Source organism: Morone saxatilis, unplaced genomic scaffold, assembly GCF_004916995.1.
Source record: "Morone saxatilis isolate NCDOM2014 unplaced genomic scaffold, NCSU_SB_2.0 Contig14, whole genome shotgun sequence".
In the NCBI taxonomy this organism is placed as follows: domain Eukaryota; kingdom Metazoa; phylum Chordata; class Actinopteri; family Moronidae; genus Morone; species Morone saxatilis.
The window spans coordinates 11,572,344-11,586,285 of NW_023339696.1; the positions used below are offsets into that span (position 1 = coordinate 11,572,344).

Below are 13,942 nucleotides of genomic sequence, written 5' to 3' on the forward strand. Positions count from 1 at the left end.
GTTGCTGGCTCGGTCCCTAATTAGATTATATTACATACTTTCTTTTTTTTTTTAGAAGATAGTTCTTCTTAATTGACTCAATACATAAACTATATAGTATACATTACATTATAACTGTTGCAACTACGGTGTACTATATAAAATAATTGTACAATAAATAAAATAAATGACAAAGAAACAAGAAAAAGCACATCCAAAGAACTTTTATGAAACTACCCAACAAGCTGGACCTTAAACATTGATTAATCAATTATCAAAAAAGTGATCAGCAACTTTTATTTTGTTTTGACTTTTTTTCAATGTAAAAAGACCAACTTGAACCAAACTTTCATGATTTCACCAGCTTCTCAAAATATATTTAACAGTAAAATTGTTGTTGTATAGGTAATTTTAACTTTTACTAGTTAATCTATAAAAATCCTCATATTTTACAAGGATTTATTGTAGGTAAAATCTTAATCTGTAAAATAAATAGTAACTACGGCTGTAAAATGAATGTAGTGAATGTAAGTACAGTATTTCTTTTTAATGCAGTAGAGTAAACATTAAAAAAGTACTAAATAAAAACAGCAGTAAGTGGCTCAATTGTACCTATAACACTGCTGTGACCACACTTAATGAAGTTAAATAATGATCTCGAGCAGTGATGGTGTTTGAGGAGATTGTGCAGCTGACAGCAGTGGACTGGACTTTGCTTTTGTTTTATGGCTCTGAGCTGCTGATATGTTGACGCCCAGTGATCACATTGTTTGCTCAGTCGCCTCAGTCTGTGTGCATCTGAAGGGAGTTGGAGGGTGAGAAGAGTGAAAGAAAGTGACAGATTTGTTTCAACCTTTTCTGTTCTTTTGAGAGATGTCTAGGTACCACAAAGCAGCGACTGATGGATACTTGGACCTGTTGAAGGAGGCCACGAGGAGGGACCTGAACATTGCAGATGAGGATGGCATGACTCCCACCTTACTGGCTGCTTTCCACGGACATGTCGATGCTCTTCAGCTCATATGCAGCAGAGAGTAAGCGTGACACCCTTTTTTCTATCACCTGCTTTATCTCACATATAACCTACTCAGCCACTTAAATAACCTGTGGCCATAGCAAGGTTTAACTCTGTGATTATTACCTTTAGAGCTCTGATTTAAACATTTAAATAGAATGTTTTGATATCATAGAGAAAGCTAAACTTGACAGATTTTGGCTATATTGTTACATTAAGATGTAGAAATATATAGATTTTAATGCTGATTCTAATGTACAATGCCCTAAAACTAAACGAAAATCTAAAGTACAATCACAAGTGTTCCCTGAGCAAAGGTTAACATATCGTTCAGTTACATTTATTGCTGAAAAATAATATTTTAAAGCATTTTCATACTGTGAATTAATTATTCAGAACTTCATCTGGGTATTAACAACACGTGTTCACATGTCGTTCACTATAATGAGCTGAAACTCCACTCTGAGCCAAATGTGTACTCAGCCAAAGACATCCTATAAAACAAAAGAGCCCTTTATCTATCCCCACCACCCCCACCTCCATTTCTCATCCAACACAACAAAAGACCAGCGAAAATCGAGCACAGCGTTCTTACTGAAAAATGAGGTTCAGAAAAGATGATTGGGAGGTATTAAGTACGGTGTAACGAGTATCTCACCTACGTGGCCTGAATTAACTGAAGCATTTCCGCTTTGGTCGTTGCCAACATGAGCTGGAATTTATGGCAATACAGTAATCAAGACTTTTTATGGCTGTGACAATGAGCCACAGCACAGGAGGACTTTAATTCTTAATAGTTCACCAATTATCTTCACTCCTGTTTGGTATTATTTTGTTATATGTTGTGGGTATATTTTGATACCCAATTAATTTGTACCTTACATTTAAAGGATAAGTTTTACATTTTGGCAAACACACTGTCTTTACTGTAGCAGCTGGTTAGTTCAGCTTAGCTTAGCTTAGCATGCGTAATGGAAAAAAGGGGTTAAAGCGGCTAGCCTCGCTGAGTCCAAAGGTAACAGCTAACAGCCCCTCTAAAGGCTCACGAATAAAAACATCACATCTTGCTCGTTTAAAGCAGCACCTCCCCAATTTTTTTATTAATATTTCTTCAACCAAACACCGCCAGTGCCTGATTAATTAAGAAAAAACTCAAATGCTTCCTCTCAAATGTTTAGAATCCATTGCTAAATTTATAGATATAGAATATTAAATATGAATGGGTTTATTAAACTTACATTGAATGAACATGAATAACTGATATTTTTTGTAATATTGTTTTTTTTAAATGTCCCGTACCCCTAGAGTACTCCAAAGTACCCCTATTTGAGTGACACTAGTTTAAAGGACCAGTGTGTAGGATTTAGGCATCTATTGATGTAGTTGCCGTTTAATCCATACATTAAAGTGTAAAAATGTAACACTGTGGTTTTACAGGGCGTTATGTCCCAGACTATTTCTTGGCAGTTGCCAGGCAACCAGTCAACTAGTAAGTTACCGACCCCCTGTTTAATAGCAAATTGCTCTTGTCTTTGTATGGTTGACACAAACTACATATAATGCGTTAATCAGGGAGCTTTAGAGGTGCTGTCAGGTGGATTTTGTTACCTTTGGACGGAGCCATGCAAACTATTTACTCTTGTCTCCAGTATTTGCGCTAAACTAAGCTAGCCAGCTGCTGGCTTCAGCTCCATATTTACTGTACAGACACGAGAGTAGTATCAGTTCTTTCATTTAATACTCGGTAGGAAAGCAAAGTGTATTCCTCAAAATATTTAAATATTTCAATCAGAACCACGACTTAATGGTAATTGGGACTGTGAAGATAGCACAACACAATAATAAAGACATTCGCTGTGCCATTATACAAATATACAATAGCAAAATCTAGCTGTCTGAAAGAAAAGAAACACATAAAATCACACAAAGAGTGGCAAAAGTTTCAGATCATTACTCTAAATCACATCTTTTCTCTTGTGTCATGCAGAGGAGACCCCAATAGGAGTGACATCTGGGGAAACACTCCGCTGCATCACGCCGCAGCCAACGGCCACATGCACATCCTGAGCTTTCTGGTCAACTTCGGAGCCAACCTTTTTGCACTGGACAATGATTTCCACACGGCTATGGATGTTGCTGCTTCTCGTGACCGCATGGACTGTGTGCGCTTCCTTGACTCTGCGGCCTCGCAGCAGACCAACCAAAATCCCAAGAAGGTCGCCAATCTAAAGAAGGAGGCCGTCAAAGAAGCGGAGAAACGTGTGAAACTCTGTGAGAAGGTAAAGAAGAAACACCAGAGCAAGATGGATAAAATGCAGCGTGGAGGCAGCATTAATGGGTCTGTTTCAGAGGTCAGCACGGGGTCAGCGTTCTCGAACGGTGGTACCATGACCAGAGTCAACGAGCAGTTCTCCAAGCTTATCGCTGCAGATAAATCTGGCTCTCTAACCGCCAGGGTTAAAGGCACACTCCAGAAGAAGCTAGGGAAGAAAGAGAGAGGAACACTGAGTTCAGCAGGGAATGGGAATGTTATTTTCCTCAAACAGGAGAGTGGAGCGTCTGAGAAACCAGAGTTTTTGGATGTCTTCAGTGAGCAGGATGAGGGCATGTTGGATGAAGAAGAAATGGGAGGCTTTGATGATTATGACGACAACGAAGAACCCGGCCAGGTCAAACAGTCCATCTTCAACCGGCCGGGACTCGGAGGTCTGATTTTCATGAAGAAGATGGGTGGGGCCGAGTCGGAGGACATGCCGAGCGTGAACAACGAAAGTCTCGGCTACCTCGTTCAGAACGAGATGTTCGAGGAAGACGCTGCTGGCTTTGATGGGTCTGGTGACACTGACCTGCCCTGGGACCAGGAAGATCTGGGACTGGATGATGATGAAGATGAGGAAACATCTCCTTTAGATGCGTTCTTGTCTGCTATCTCCTTGCCAGAGTTTGCCCTCGCATTCAGCAGAGAGCACCTGGACCTGGAGGCGCTAATGCTCTGCTCTGATGAAGACCTGAAAGGTATTCGCATCCAGCTGGGACCCAGGAAGAAGATCTTGGAAGCTGTCGCTCACAGAAAGAACGCACTGGAGACTCCTGGCATCATAAAGGACAGCTCCTTGTGATCTAAAAAACATGAACAGTGATTTATAATCCAATTTGAAACTTAAAAATGAGTCTCTTGATGAACTATTTCTCCTAGAGCAGTTCCTACAATCAAACTTATACTCTTCGACTGGAGATGGAATAGCATTGTGCAATCCTCTGTTTATACAATATAATCCATGTTATAACCAATTAGAGCATAGCAGGAGCATCAGGACCTACTATCAACAATAGGCTAGAAAAGACAAGAACATTATAATTAGTAGAAAATAAAAAAGAAGCGACGTTGTGGCCAGCAAAATGATCTTAAATCCACAATATCAATGTGTAGACAAAAACAAGATGTTTTGGTTCAGAACTGGTGATTGTTTCTCTCCATAAATAACATGAGATGACAGGCTCTGTGGCTGATTTGGTTGTGCTGTTGTATGTTTGTTATAATGATTTGGACTGCTGAGAACATAATTGTCAAAATAAAACATGTCTACAATCTCAGATGGATTTGTGTGTATGTGTACACTTGATCACGATAACTTATATTGTTATAACGTTACATTTACTTACATAACAACATTTAAACAACAAGTTATCACGTCATAGCATGATAAATAGTTTATTTTAAGTAAAGTTGTCATGATATAAGGTGAAACATTTTCTAACAATAACACACAATAACACACATTATAACATTATGTTATAACAATACAAATAGTATATTGTTAGAACAAGAAAAGTCTCTTGTCAAGGCGTGAAAATACCTTGTTATAACAATAAACTCTTTTTTTCCCTTACATGTAGAGGGTAATATTGTACTACATTCTTTTTTGACAACTTTAATTACTAATTACTGTGAAGACTTAGGGCGTTTTCACACCTAAAAGTCCGGACCAACGTTCCGCACCAAATGAGGTATGTGTGAAAATGCCCTTAGATTCAGATTAATAACAGTAAATATGACCAACAAGTAAATTATGATATATTATAGGTTTAGTTAAGATCTTATTGATCGTGGGGGTAAATTAACAAGCAACTCAGCAGCAGGGTAAATGAAAGTCATTAAATATTACCGTCATTTACACACACTCATGCATCAATAGTTTAAATACAATAATATCATATACATTTACTCTTAAATGGGCAATTAGCAATGAATACTTTTACTTATGGTACTTAATTTTCATGCTAATACTTTTGTACTTTTACTTTACTTTAGAGTATTTTTAACACTGTGGTATTGCTATTTGTTTTAACGTAAGTACAAGATATGAATATTTCTTATACCACTGGCTGGACCAAATGTCAGTAAACTTCCACTTATTCAAATAAAAATAGGTATGACGACATTTTTTCTGTATCTGACGTGTTACAAACAAAAAAGCTGTTAACTATAACCAATACAAGCATTACAATATTTATTTTTATTATTTATGTTCATTTTTATTCCCTCAGGCGTAGCTGTGTTATAGATGAAGATGAATACAATTAAAGATATAAAAGACTGGTAAAGGACTTCCTTACGTACAACGCAAAAAACCTTTGCACTAATTTATATTTAATTTCCACTTTAGTACGGTTTAGTTTAGTTTTTTAGTTTAGTCAAGTTTAATTTTCTGGCTCATATTTTGGAACTCCTATGTCCTACTTGAACAGACAATATGTATATACTTTAATTTATGTTTTTATATCTTCTATATTAATAATATTGAGCATTATTTTAACTGTGATATTCATTGCTGTTTCTCTGCGCTGCTTTGCCCTATTGCTGCTGTGTCAAAATGAATTTCTCCTTAGGAGGATAAATAAAGGAATTATCTTATCTTATCTTTCAACTTGTTATAAACCTGTTTTGTTTTTTTAACGCGTTGCGGGGAAACGAAGCCGGAAGTACTCGGAGGTGACGTCTCTTGACCTGTGATGCAGCGGAGAGGGGGAGGAGCTTCCGGTGAGAGGCGTTAACTGTGTATGTGTGTGTGTATGTTTGTGTGTATGTATGTGTGTGCTGGGGGGGGAGTGTGTTTGCACTGTGGTCACGATTATGTCTAACAGGTAATAACATGTCTCACTGTTACAGCTGCTCAACCTTTACTCTCACCTGTCGGTACTCACCTGTAAAACGACTCGTGAGCTTCACTCGGTGAAAGAAAAAACTACGGCTCGTTTTGCACCGCGAGGCTGCTACACGAGAGCTAACTTAAGCCTCATTAGTGAGCTAATAGACAATCTCAGCTCGTCTCTCCGGCCACTTTCACACATGCATCTCTTAAACCACATCTTATCGGAGCTACCTGTCGGAGAGCTAACCCCTCCAGCTCGGATTCAAAGTCGCTGTTGTTATCTGAAGGGGCGCGTTTGTTTAACTATCTCCTCCTTGTGTTGCTGTGCTCCCACTCAACCCTCCAGGTCCGCCTAGCAAAGAGAGACATGGCTGAAATACTCGCCGTCACTGTGAACGTCACCTTCCCAGTCCAGGAGGACGCCGGTCCCGCTGCCGCCGCCCCTCCGGCCCCCCTGAGCAGCGAGGACTACCTGTTCGTGGAGGCCAGGCACCCCAACACGGTCCTGCAGGGCCTGAACAGCCTGCGGCTCAACAACGCCTTCTGTGATGTGACCCTGTGCTGCGGAGGACAGGAGTTCCCCTGCCACCGCATTGTGCTGGCCTCCTTCAGCTCTTACTTCCAGGTAAACCTCCATTTGATGTCAGTGACAGGCACAAGCGGGGTCCAGTGTGGTGCTGATGGGGCTAGAAAGCCGTGCAAACTGTGAGTTGTCTCATTTGGTCTCCTCAGGCAATGTTTTCCACTGACCTGATAGAGTCCAAGCAGGAGCGGGTTGCCATCAATGGAGTTGAGCCTCAGATGATTGGCATGCTGGTGAGCTACGCCTACACATCCGAGGTCTATATCTCTAAAGCAAATGTGCAGGTAAAGTCTCTCTCCTTTTCTTCGCCACTGCACACCCGCATACACTAACCCCCTAAAGAGCACGTCTGTTCAAAAACGCACTCATTGAATGTGTTTCAGGCCCTGCTGGCAGCCGCCAATCTGCTGGACGTGATGGCCGTTCGAGAGGCCTGCTGTCGGTTCATGGAGCGTCAGATGGATGAGATGAACTGTGTGGGGATTCACTGCTTTGCCGAGGCCCATTCCTGTAAGGTGCTGGAGAAACGCAGCATGGACTACATTCTTGAGCACTTCAACAGCGTTCATCAGCAGGTGAGAGGCTGACGGAGACATATGTGTTATTATAATCACATCTAGGACTGCACAATTAGAAGAAAGTGCAATATGCAAGTCGCAGAAGCTGCAGATTTTGTGACACAACGGCGTTATAATGAAGTATTGTAGCGCTGCAGAGACGCCCTGGCCTTCAGATCTTGTTCTCCAGATTTAAGAAAACGTGTTTGACTCCAAAAAATGTCACAGCAGCACTTTTTCTTTTCACTTTGTGATGCAAAGACGCTCGTTCCCACACCAACTATGAATCACATCGCAGTATCTGTAAATATGATCGCAATAGGATGTTTTTGCCATATGGTGAGAATATGACAGAAAAGCCTGAAAGGTCCTGATTCATCTTTGTGTTACTGGTTAGCAAAGGAACCATAATGGTGGACAGGGAAGTAGAATCATGTAATGTGTTACAAATTCATGTAATAGAGTAACAGAATAAAAGGCTGAATGAAAACGAGGCGTGTTTTCTGTGAAAGGCAGTAACTCCCTGTGGTGTGTGGACTTTGTAACTTCAGAACTTTTTTACGTGCACAAAAAAAGCACACTAAACCACAGAGGAAGCATAATATGCCCTCTTTAATACTTTGCTGCCTTTGCACATGCCACCTGTACCTCACCAGGATAATTGAAGCTGGCAGTGTTGTGTGTTTCATATGTGAAAGGGGCTTAACAAAGATAATCCTACTGCCTGTCAGCAGTTAAACCGATGACTACATGTGATTAACTCCCTTGGATAGTCCAGTTGAGTAGGTTGAGTTGTCATTTACTCTCTTTCTTTCTTTCAATGTCTTATTTCCTTTCTTCTTACCCACCAGGAGGAGTTCCTGTCTCTGTGTGTGGACAAACTCACAGAAATCCTTGCCAGCGACTTTCTCAATGTGCCTAAAGAGGAGATGGTGTTTGAGGCGGCCATGTTGTGGTTGAATAAATGTCCCTCTCGCAAACAGAGCTTTGAAAAGGTCAGATTCCCTTACACGAGTTCAGGTACATGCCTTTTTATTTTAGTTTTTAGAACTTGGGCTGTTTATCGTCGTGCTACTGTGATCCCAAGTATATCCCACAGAAGTGCATGTGTTTGGGGCCGATGTTGCAACGTAGAAGAGCCCTCAACTCAGCAGCTGTTAGTCTTTAAAAACAGCCATAAATCAGGAATTACACGCCACCACTGTCCAACACTGCCAGATTATGAGGCAGTGGGCCCCCGTGTAAAAGGACTCCTCTCTTACCTCCCGGAGCATTGCACACTGATGCACTGTTTAACTGTTTCTGTTACTTTTTGTGAGGCTATTCTTATAATTTACTAAAGCCACTTTTGCCACAAAGGATTCTGAAAGACACTCCTGGCATCGTACCGAATAAGAATACAAGTTAATTTAAGCCTGAAATTTATATGGGCTAATCAGAAGTTGCTGTATTTATTAGAAAACTATTTGTAGAACATCCTCAGAATTGAGCTTCGAGCTGTGGTCATTTTACTCTGAAGATATTTGTACTAAAAAGTACAGTATACAGTATAGACAGTTGAATCTTACCAGACAGGGATCCCTGAAGGTACATTTAATCAAATACAGGTCTGCTGCCTGATCAATTTGAGGGTCTATGACACCAAAAAGCTGCAATAAGGGTCAGGAAAAGACCAAAGCATTACTTTTGACTGAGCCCTGTGACTTTATCCAACAAGAAGTGATAAAAAGCAATCCCTCCAATCTGTGGAAACAACTGGCATCGAGCTCAAATTCTGCTGTTGGACTTAGCGTATATTGGCACAGTGACAGTTTATCAGATTATTTCTCTTTCCATTTGTTCCTCAAAGGTCCTCGAGCATATCCGATTGCCTCTTATCAGCCCTTACTACCTCCACGATGTGATTGAGTCCCTGGATGTAGTGAAAGAGAACCAGGGCTGCCAGAGGCTTATCTCTGAGGCCAAGGACTACCTGCTGCTAAAGGACCGCCGCGGAGAGCTCTACTGCCCCAGAGCGAGGCCACGCAGATCCACAGGTAAACACTCACACCTGCACATATCAACTGGGAGCCAATCACATGCATCTTCACTATGGGTAGAGTCTTTGTCCATCTTTGTCAGCCTAATATATACTCTTACAAATGTTTGTATCTATACGTTGGACTCTTCATTAATACTAATTTTCTGTAATATTTTTCCACTTTTTTATAAAAATACTTCCACATTTAAGCTACCTTTTTTGTGTTTCCCACTTATTATTATGGGATATTAGACCCAGATGTAGATATAGGTATTATGTCTGGTTTCTGCCATGACACTGTTAGGTGCTCACATTAATAACTTACATATTAGAATTAATTGGAATCTTCCAATTATAAAGTAAGACATCCTGAGCACATAAAGCCCACCCAAAGAATCTCTTAAATGTGAATATATGCTGGTCTTATGATAATACACCAAAACAAATATCTTATATGGGTATTCACAACATGCTCATAGTCTGAAGAAACCAAAACAATACATAAACTTATATTTTTACGGCCACAGAACAATTAATTAAACCCGAAACTAACGCTTATACAACTGATTACTCGATAAGGAAATTAATCGTTAGTCGCCGCCCTACACACCACCACACTGTATCGAATCCGAAGGCCAGCATGCCTCTGCTCACTCCTCCTCTGCTCCTCTACTCCTGTTGCTGTGGCAACAGGGACAGCCGAAGTGATAGTGACAGTCGGCGGGGAGGATGACAAGGTGGTGCTGCGCAGCGTCGAGAGCTTCGACCCTGTGACGAATCAGTGGAAGAATCTGGCCTGCCTGCCCTTCGCTGTGAGCAAACACGGGCTGGTGGTGTCGGGTGAGCAAACGCTGCGACGTTCAAACTAAAACTGACTCCATATTGTGTCCCTCTCTAAAATGAGCAACGACTAAGCTCATCAACAAGTGACTCTTTTCCGTCTTGCTCCTCCTCTCCGTAGACTCCACTCTGTATTTGGCAGGAGGAGAGTTTCCTGACGGCTCGGCCAGCAGGGAGATGTGGCGCTATGACTCCTGCTTTGACTCCTGGATTGAGATGGCTCCCATGAATGTTGCTCGCTCTGAGTTAGGTGAGGCAGCCTCAGTATGAGGAGCCCTTCTTCTGTCAAGTACTGATAACTTACCTTACAAAATAGTAATTCATATTACCTGCCAATAATCTGTCTCTGCCTTAACTGTTAATCTTGTTCTTTTCTGAGAATTTAAAGGAGCATTTTGTGGTTGCCGTCATGTTTTAGCTGCACTAAGAGCTTGAATTCCTCATTTTTGGTTGCTAATTTTCTGCTCTATTAGCTCCATTTATTTTCCATAGCCTGAAATCTTCCGAACTTTTAAGGCTTTTTAGTACGAGGTTCTTCCTCCCTTTCTACTGGTAGGTTTCGACTATACGCCATTACAAAGATAATCACAGAAGCAGCTATTAGGGTTGAGCGAGTACTCACATGAAATGAGTACCCGGGTTAGGGTTAGATAATGTACTTTTTATGAGTAAGAGTGTCAAACAAGTAAAATATGTCAAATCGGTACTCATAAATATCCCAACTTTTATCAATGAAAACATCCCTCTTCAATAGTTTTCCTACTCTTACTTAAAAACATTGCTCTGAAGCTAAATTCTGAGGATTTTTTCTGAATAGTTTTCCAATAAAAATAGCAACTTCTGATCATATATCAATATATCAATTTCAGCCCGCTTATGGTTCAAGCACCGTTCACACTATTACAGCTCAGTGTGAAAATTATAGTAAAGCTGTTTTTTTAAGGTAGACATAATATTGATCTTGCAGTTGAGTTATTTACAACTTGATTAATCAATCAAGGAAATGTATTTTACTTGGAAAGTAAAGTTTGTAGTTCCTTTATGCTACACACATAGAAAAAGATGATCAGCTTCCTCCCTTCGCCCTCTCCTCAGGTCTGGTGATGCTGGACGGCTTCGTGTATGCGGTGGGAGGTTGGGAGGGACGCTCTCGTCTGGACTCAGTGGAGTGCTACAACCCTCACACAAACACCTGGCAGTTCACCGACTCTGTCAAGATGGCCGTCACAAGTCCTGCTGTGGTGGCCTTGGACGGACTGCTCTATGTTACTGGTAGGAAACAAAGGCCACACTCTTTGTATTTCTATTTTATTTTATATTTTATTGAAAATATTTGGTTCACAGTTTTGTATAATTTGTTTCTTGCGTATCCTCTGTGCTTCCTGGTATAGGTGGTGCAGTTCTAGAGGACGGCGATGGCACAGACCTCGCTCAGGTGTACAACCCTAAAACCTCTGTATGGACAGAGGTTGCCCCCATGCAGATCGCTCGCTCTGGTTCTGCTGCTTGTACACTCAAAGGAAAGCTTTACGTTATAGGTATGGAACATACTTCATACATACACCCAGCCAGGAACACAGCAACCAATTTAACAATGACACTGACCTGTTCAATCTCTGCTTCAAGGTGGATGGCATGCCTCGACAGAGAACACGGATAAGGTGGAGTGTTACAATCCCAAGACCAACCAGTGGACCATGTGCGCACCCATGAAGGAACGGCGCTACCGGCCCGGTGCTGCTGTGGTGGATGGAAAGATCTACGTTCTGGGAGGAGAAGAAGGCTGGGACAGGTGAGGGTCTAATTCAGAAATGTTGTTTGTGAATCTACTTTTCCAGGAGCACCTTTTTAATTCCTCCACTGCAGTTTCTCAACCCCCCAAAAAACATCTCAGACATTTCTTATTTCACTATTTATTGACTGACTGAAATTGGCAATATTTGACACAGTTGTTGGATTTACAACTGTTTTAATGCTTATAACCATTTGCGTGCAGATATCACGACACTATTGAGAGGTACTGTGACGAGACTGACACGTGGGAGATCGTCGGGGAGATGCCCACCAGTCGCAGCTGGCTCAGCTGTGTGTCTCTACAGCTGAGGAAGGACATCCACATAAGCAGCTGTCCCGGGACGCCAAATGACAACTGAGCGAGGGTTGTCGGGGAGGAGAAAATCTTTCGTGGTCATTACTTGCAGTCCTCATTGTGGGGACGGTGCACTACAACGCTCAGAGCTGTGGAGAACAGTGAACTGAGGAGGGTGGCTTTGGGACGGCGGCTGTTTGAGCTGTTACTGACTGGAAGAAGTAGTCTGGTTTTTAATCGGGGACTGCTGGCGGACTGAGCCTCACTCACGTGGGTCCTCGTTTTTCGACGTGGTGATGACGGAAGCGTCGTACACGGATTTCAAGTGATCAACGACTTAGCAGTTTAAAGTCACTCTCTGTATGACGTTAAACATGTTACTGTTTCAATGTCCGAGCACCTCAAATCTGTGAAGATTTCCTCAGCCAACATAGTGTATTTTTGTATCATTATTATGTGATGTATTTATTGGGGTCTGACTAGCTGTGAGAGATCTGTAAAAAAACAAAAAAACAATTATAAACATTTATCTCAAAAGATGCTCAGTGGGCCAAAGAATCACATTGTGAATATTTTGGGAGGTTACCTGTGAAGATGTCTATACGTGAGCAGTGTTTTTGTATTTAAACTTTGTAAGTTCTGAATGAGTGTCTTTACTACCTGTAATATGTCGAGTATATTTTTGTAACGTAGTGTGCGTCATGCATTTTAGTGATTTTAGTGATGGAGTTGGGATCTAATAAAGATGTTTAATTCTTTAATGTGAATGCTGGTGGGGTTTATTTGTTTTTTATTTCATAAAACAGCCTAAAAAATTATCATAAAAATACAAACTTAAGTCATCTATTTAACTAACACTACAACATTTAAAATGTTTTGGTTTGTGTTAATTTCCCTTTTGTTTTTATGTTTAAATTTATAAATGCCTAATCTTACAAAATTGAGTTTTTTTTAACTGAACCAGTGGGAAAGTGGAAGGTGATTTTTATTTATTTTTCCCCGGGAAAAGAAAAAAACATTTAAAAGTTGTAAGAATGCTTAATAAGTCAAAATGGCTGCTCTTATTCAGTACCACAGTCTTGACTTGTCTTCTGGTAGTTTTGGTTTAAAGGTTCCCTGTGGAGTTTTTGACCACCAGCAGCGCTGTTGTTCTTATCCTATTTATTTATATTCTATAGATATATAAACAACACAGGGACAATACATAGGCTATATCTATCTATTTTTCCCTGTCCCAGTCCTTCCACTGGTTTCACACCATCACACAGATCCACAGGTGGCTGTCATATGTCAGTAAAGGCTGGAAAGATTTTTGACAAGCCAACATGGATATTAACAATGCAGGTTTTAAAACACAAAGAAATCAGCCTTGCAAATGTTTTATAAGGAAGTAAATACATTCAAGTTAGAGCTCAAGGGTACACAATGAGTATTTGGTGAGACACTGTAAACTTTTCTTTATTTACAAGAAAATATTTGTTTTTTCTTAAAATGTTATAGTTTTGACTATCTCTGTTTTTACTAAGTAAATTTAACTTTGTCAAAATTTAGACTTACAAAGTAATTTGACTCATATTTCATAGTTATATTTATTTACATATATTTACATATATTTATTTATTATTATAGTAAACCTCATACATTTCTTAGAAAGTACTATTGCCCATATGCAATTGCTGCTTCTATTTGTGTTATCTGTTGTTGTG

General features: G+C 40.4%; 2 protein-coding genes across 2 annotated transcripts; both read left to right on the forward strand.

The window, feature by feature from the left end:
- The first annotated feature begins 555 nt into the window (after window positions 1-555).
- On the forward strand, window positions 556-4,577 carry anks4b (ankyrin repeat and sterile alpha motif domain containing 4B). Its single transcript, XM_035655589.1, has 2 exons — window positions 556-1,013; window positions 2,982-4,577. The coding sequence occupies exons 1-2, from the start codon at window positions 853-855 to the stop codon at window positions 4,111-4,113; spliced, it is 1,293 nt and encodes a 430-aa protein (XP_035511482.1). The 5' UTR covers window positions 556-852; the 3' UTR covers window positions 4,114-4,577.
- A 1,464-nt stretch (window positions 4,578-6,041) lies between these two features.
- si:ch211-256e16.3 (kelch-like protein 20) lies at window positions 6,042-13,003 on the forward strand. The gene is made up of 12 exons (XM_035655590.1): window positions 6,042-6,139; window positions 6,494-6,772; window positions 6,880-7,014; window positions 7,114-7,305; window positions 8,139-8,282; window positions 9,137-9,323; window positions 10,001-10,147; window positions 10,269-10,397; window positions 11,243-11,419; window positions 11,539-11,685; window positions 11,774-11,939; window positions 12,144-13,003. Exons 2-12 carry the CDS (start codon window positions 6,515-6,517, stop codon window positions 12,298-12,300), a joined length of 1,839 nt encoding a protein of 612 aa, XP_035511483.1. The 5' UTR covers window positions 6,042-6,139; window positions 6,494-6,514; the 3' UTR covers window positions 12,301-13,003.
- The last annotated feature ends 939 nt before the right edge of the window (window positions 13,004-13,942 follow it).

Coding starts and splice junctions, on each gene's coding strand:
- si:ch211-256e16.3 (XM_035655590.1), top strand. CDS start 6,515: ATGGCTGAAATACTCGCCGTCACTGTGAACGTCACCTTCCCAGTCCAG. Junction 7,306..8,138: donor TCAACAGCGTTCATCAGCAG/GTGAGAGGCTGA, acceptor CTTACCCACCAG/GAGGAGTTCCTGTCTCTGTG. Junction 10,148..10,268: donor ACACGGGCTGGTGGTGTCGG/GTGAGCAAACGC, acceptor TCCTCTCCGTAG/ACTCCACTCTGTATTTGGCA.
- anks4b (XM_035655589.1), top strand. CDS start 853: ATGTCTAGGTACCACAAAGCAGCGACTGATGGATACTTGGACCTGTTG. Junction 1,014..2,981: donor CAGCTCATATGCAGCAGAGA/GTAAGCGTGACA, acceptor TGTGTCATGCAG/AGGAGACCCCAATAGGAGTG.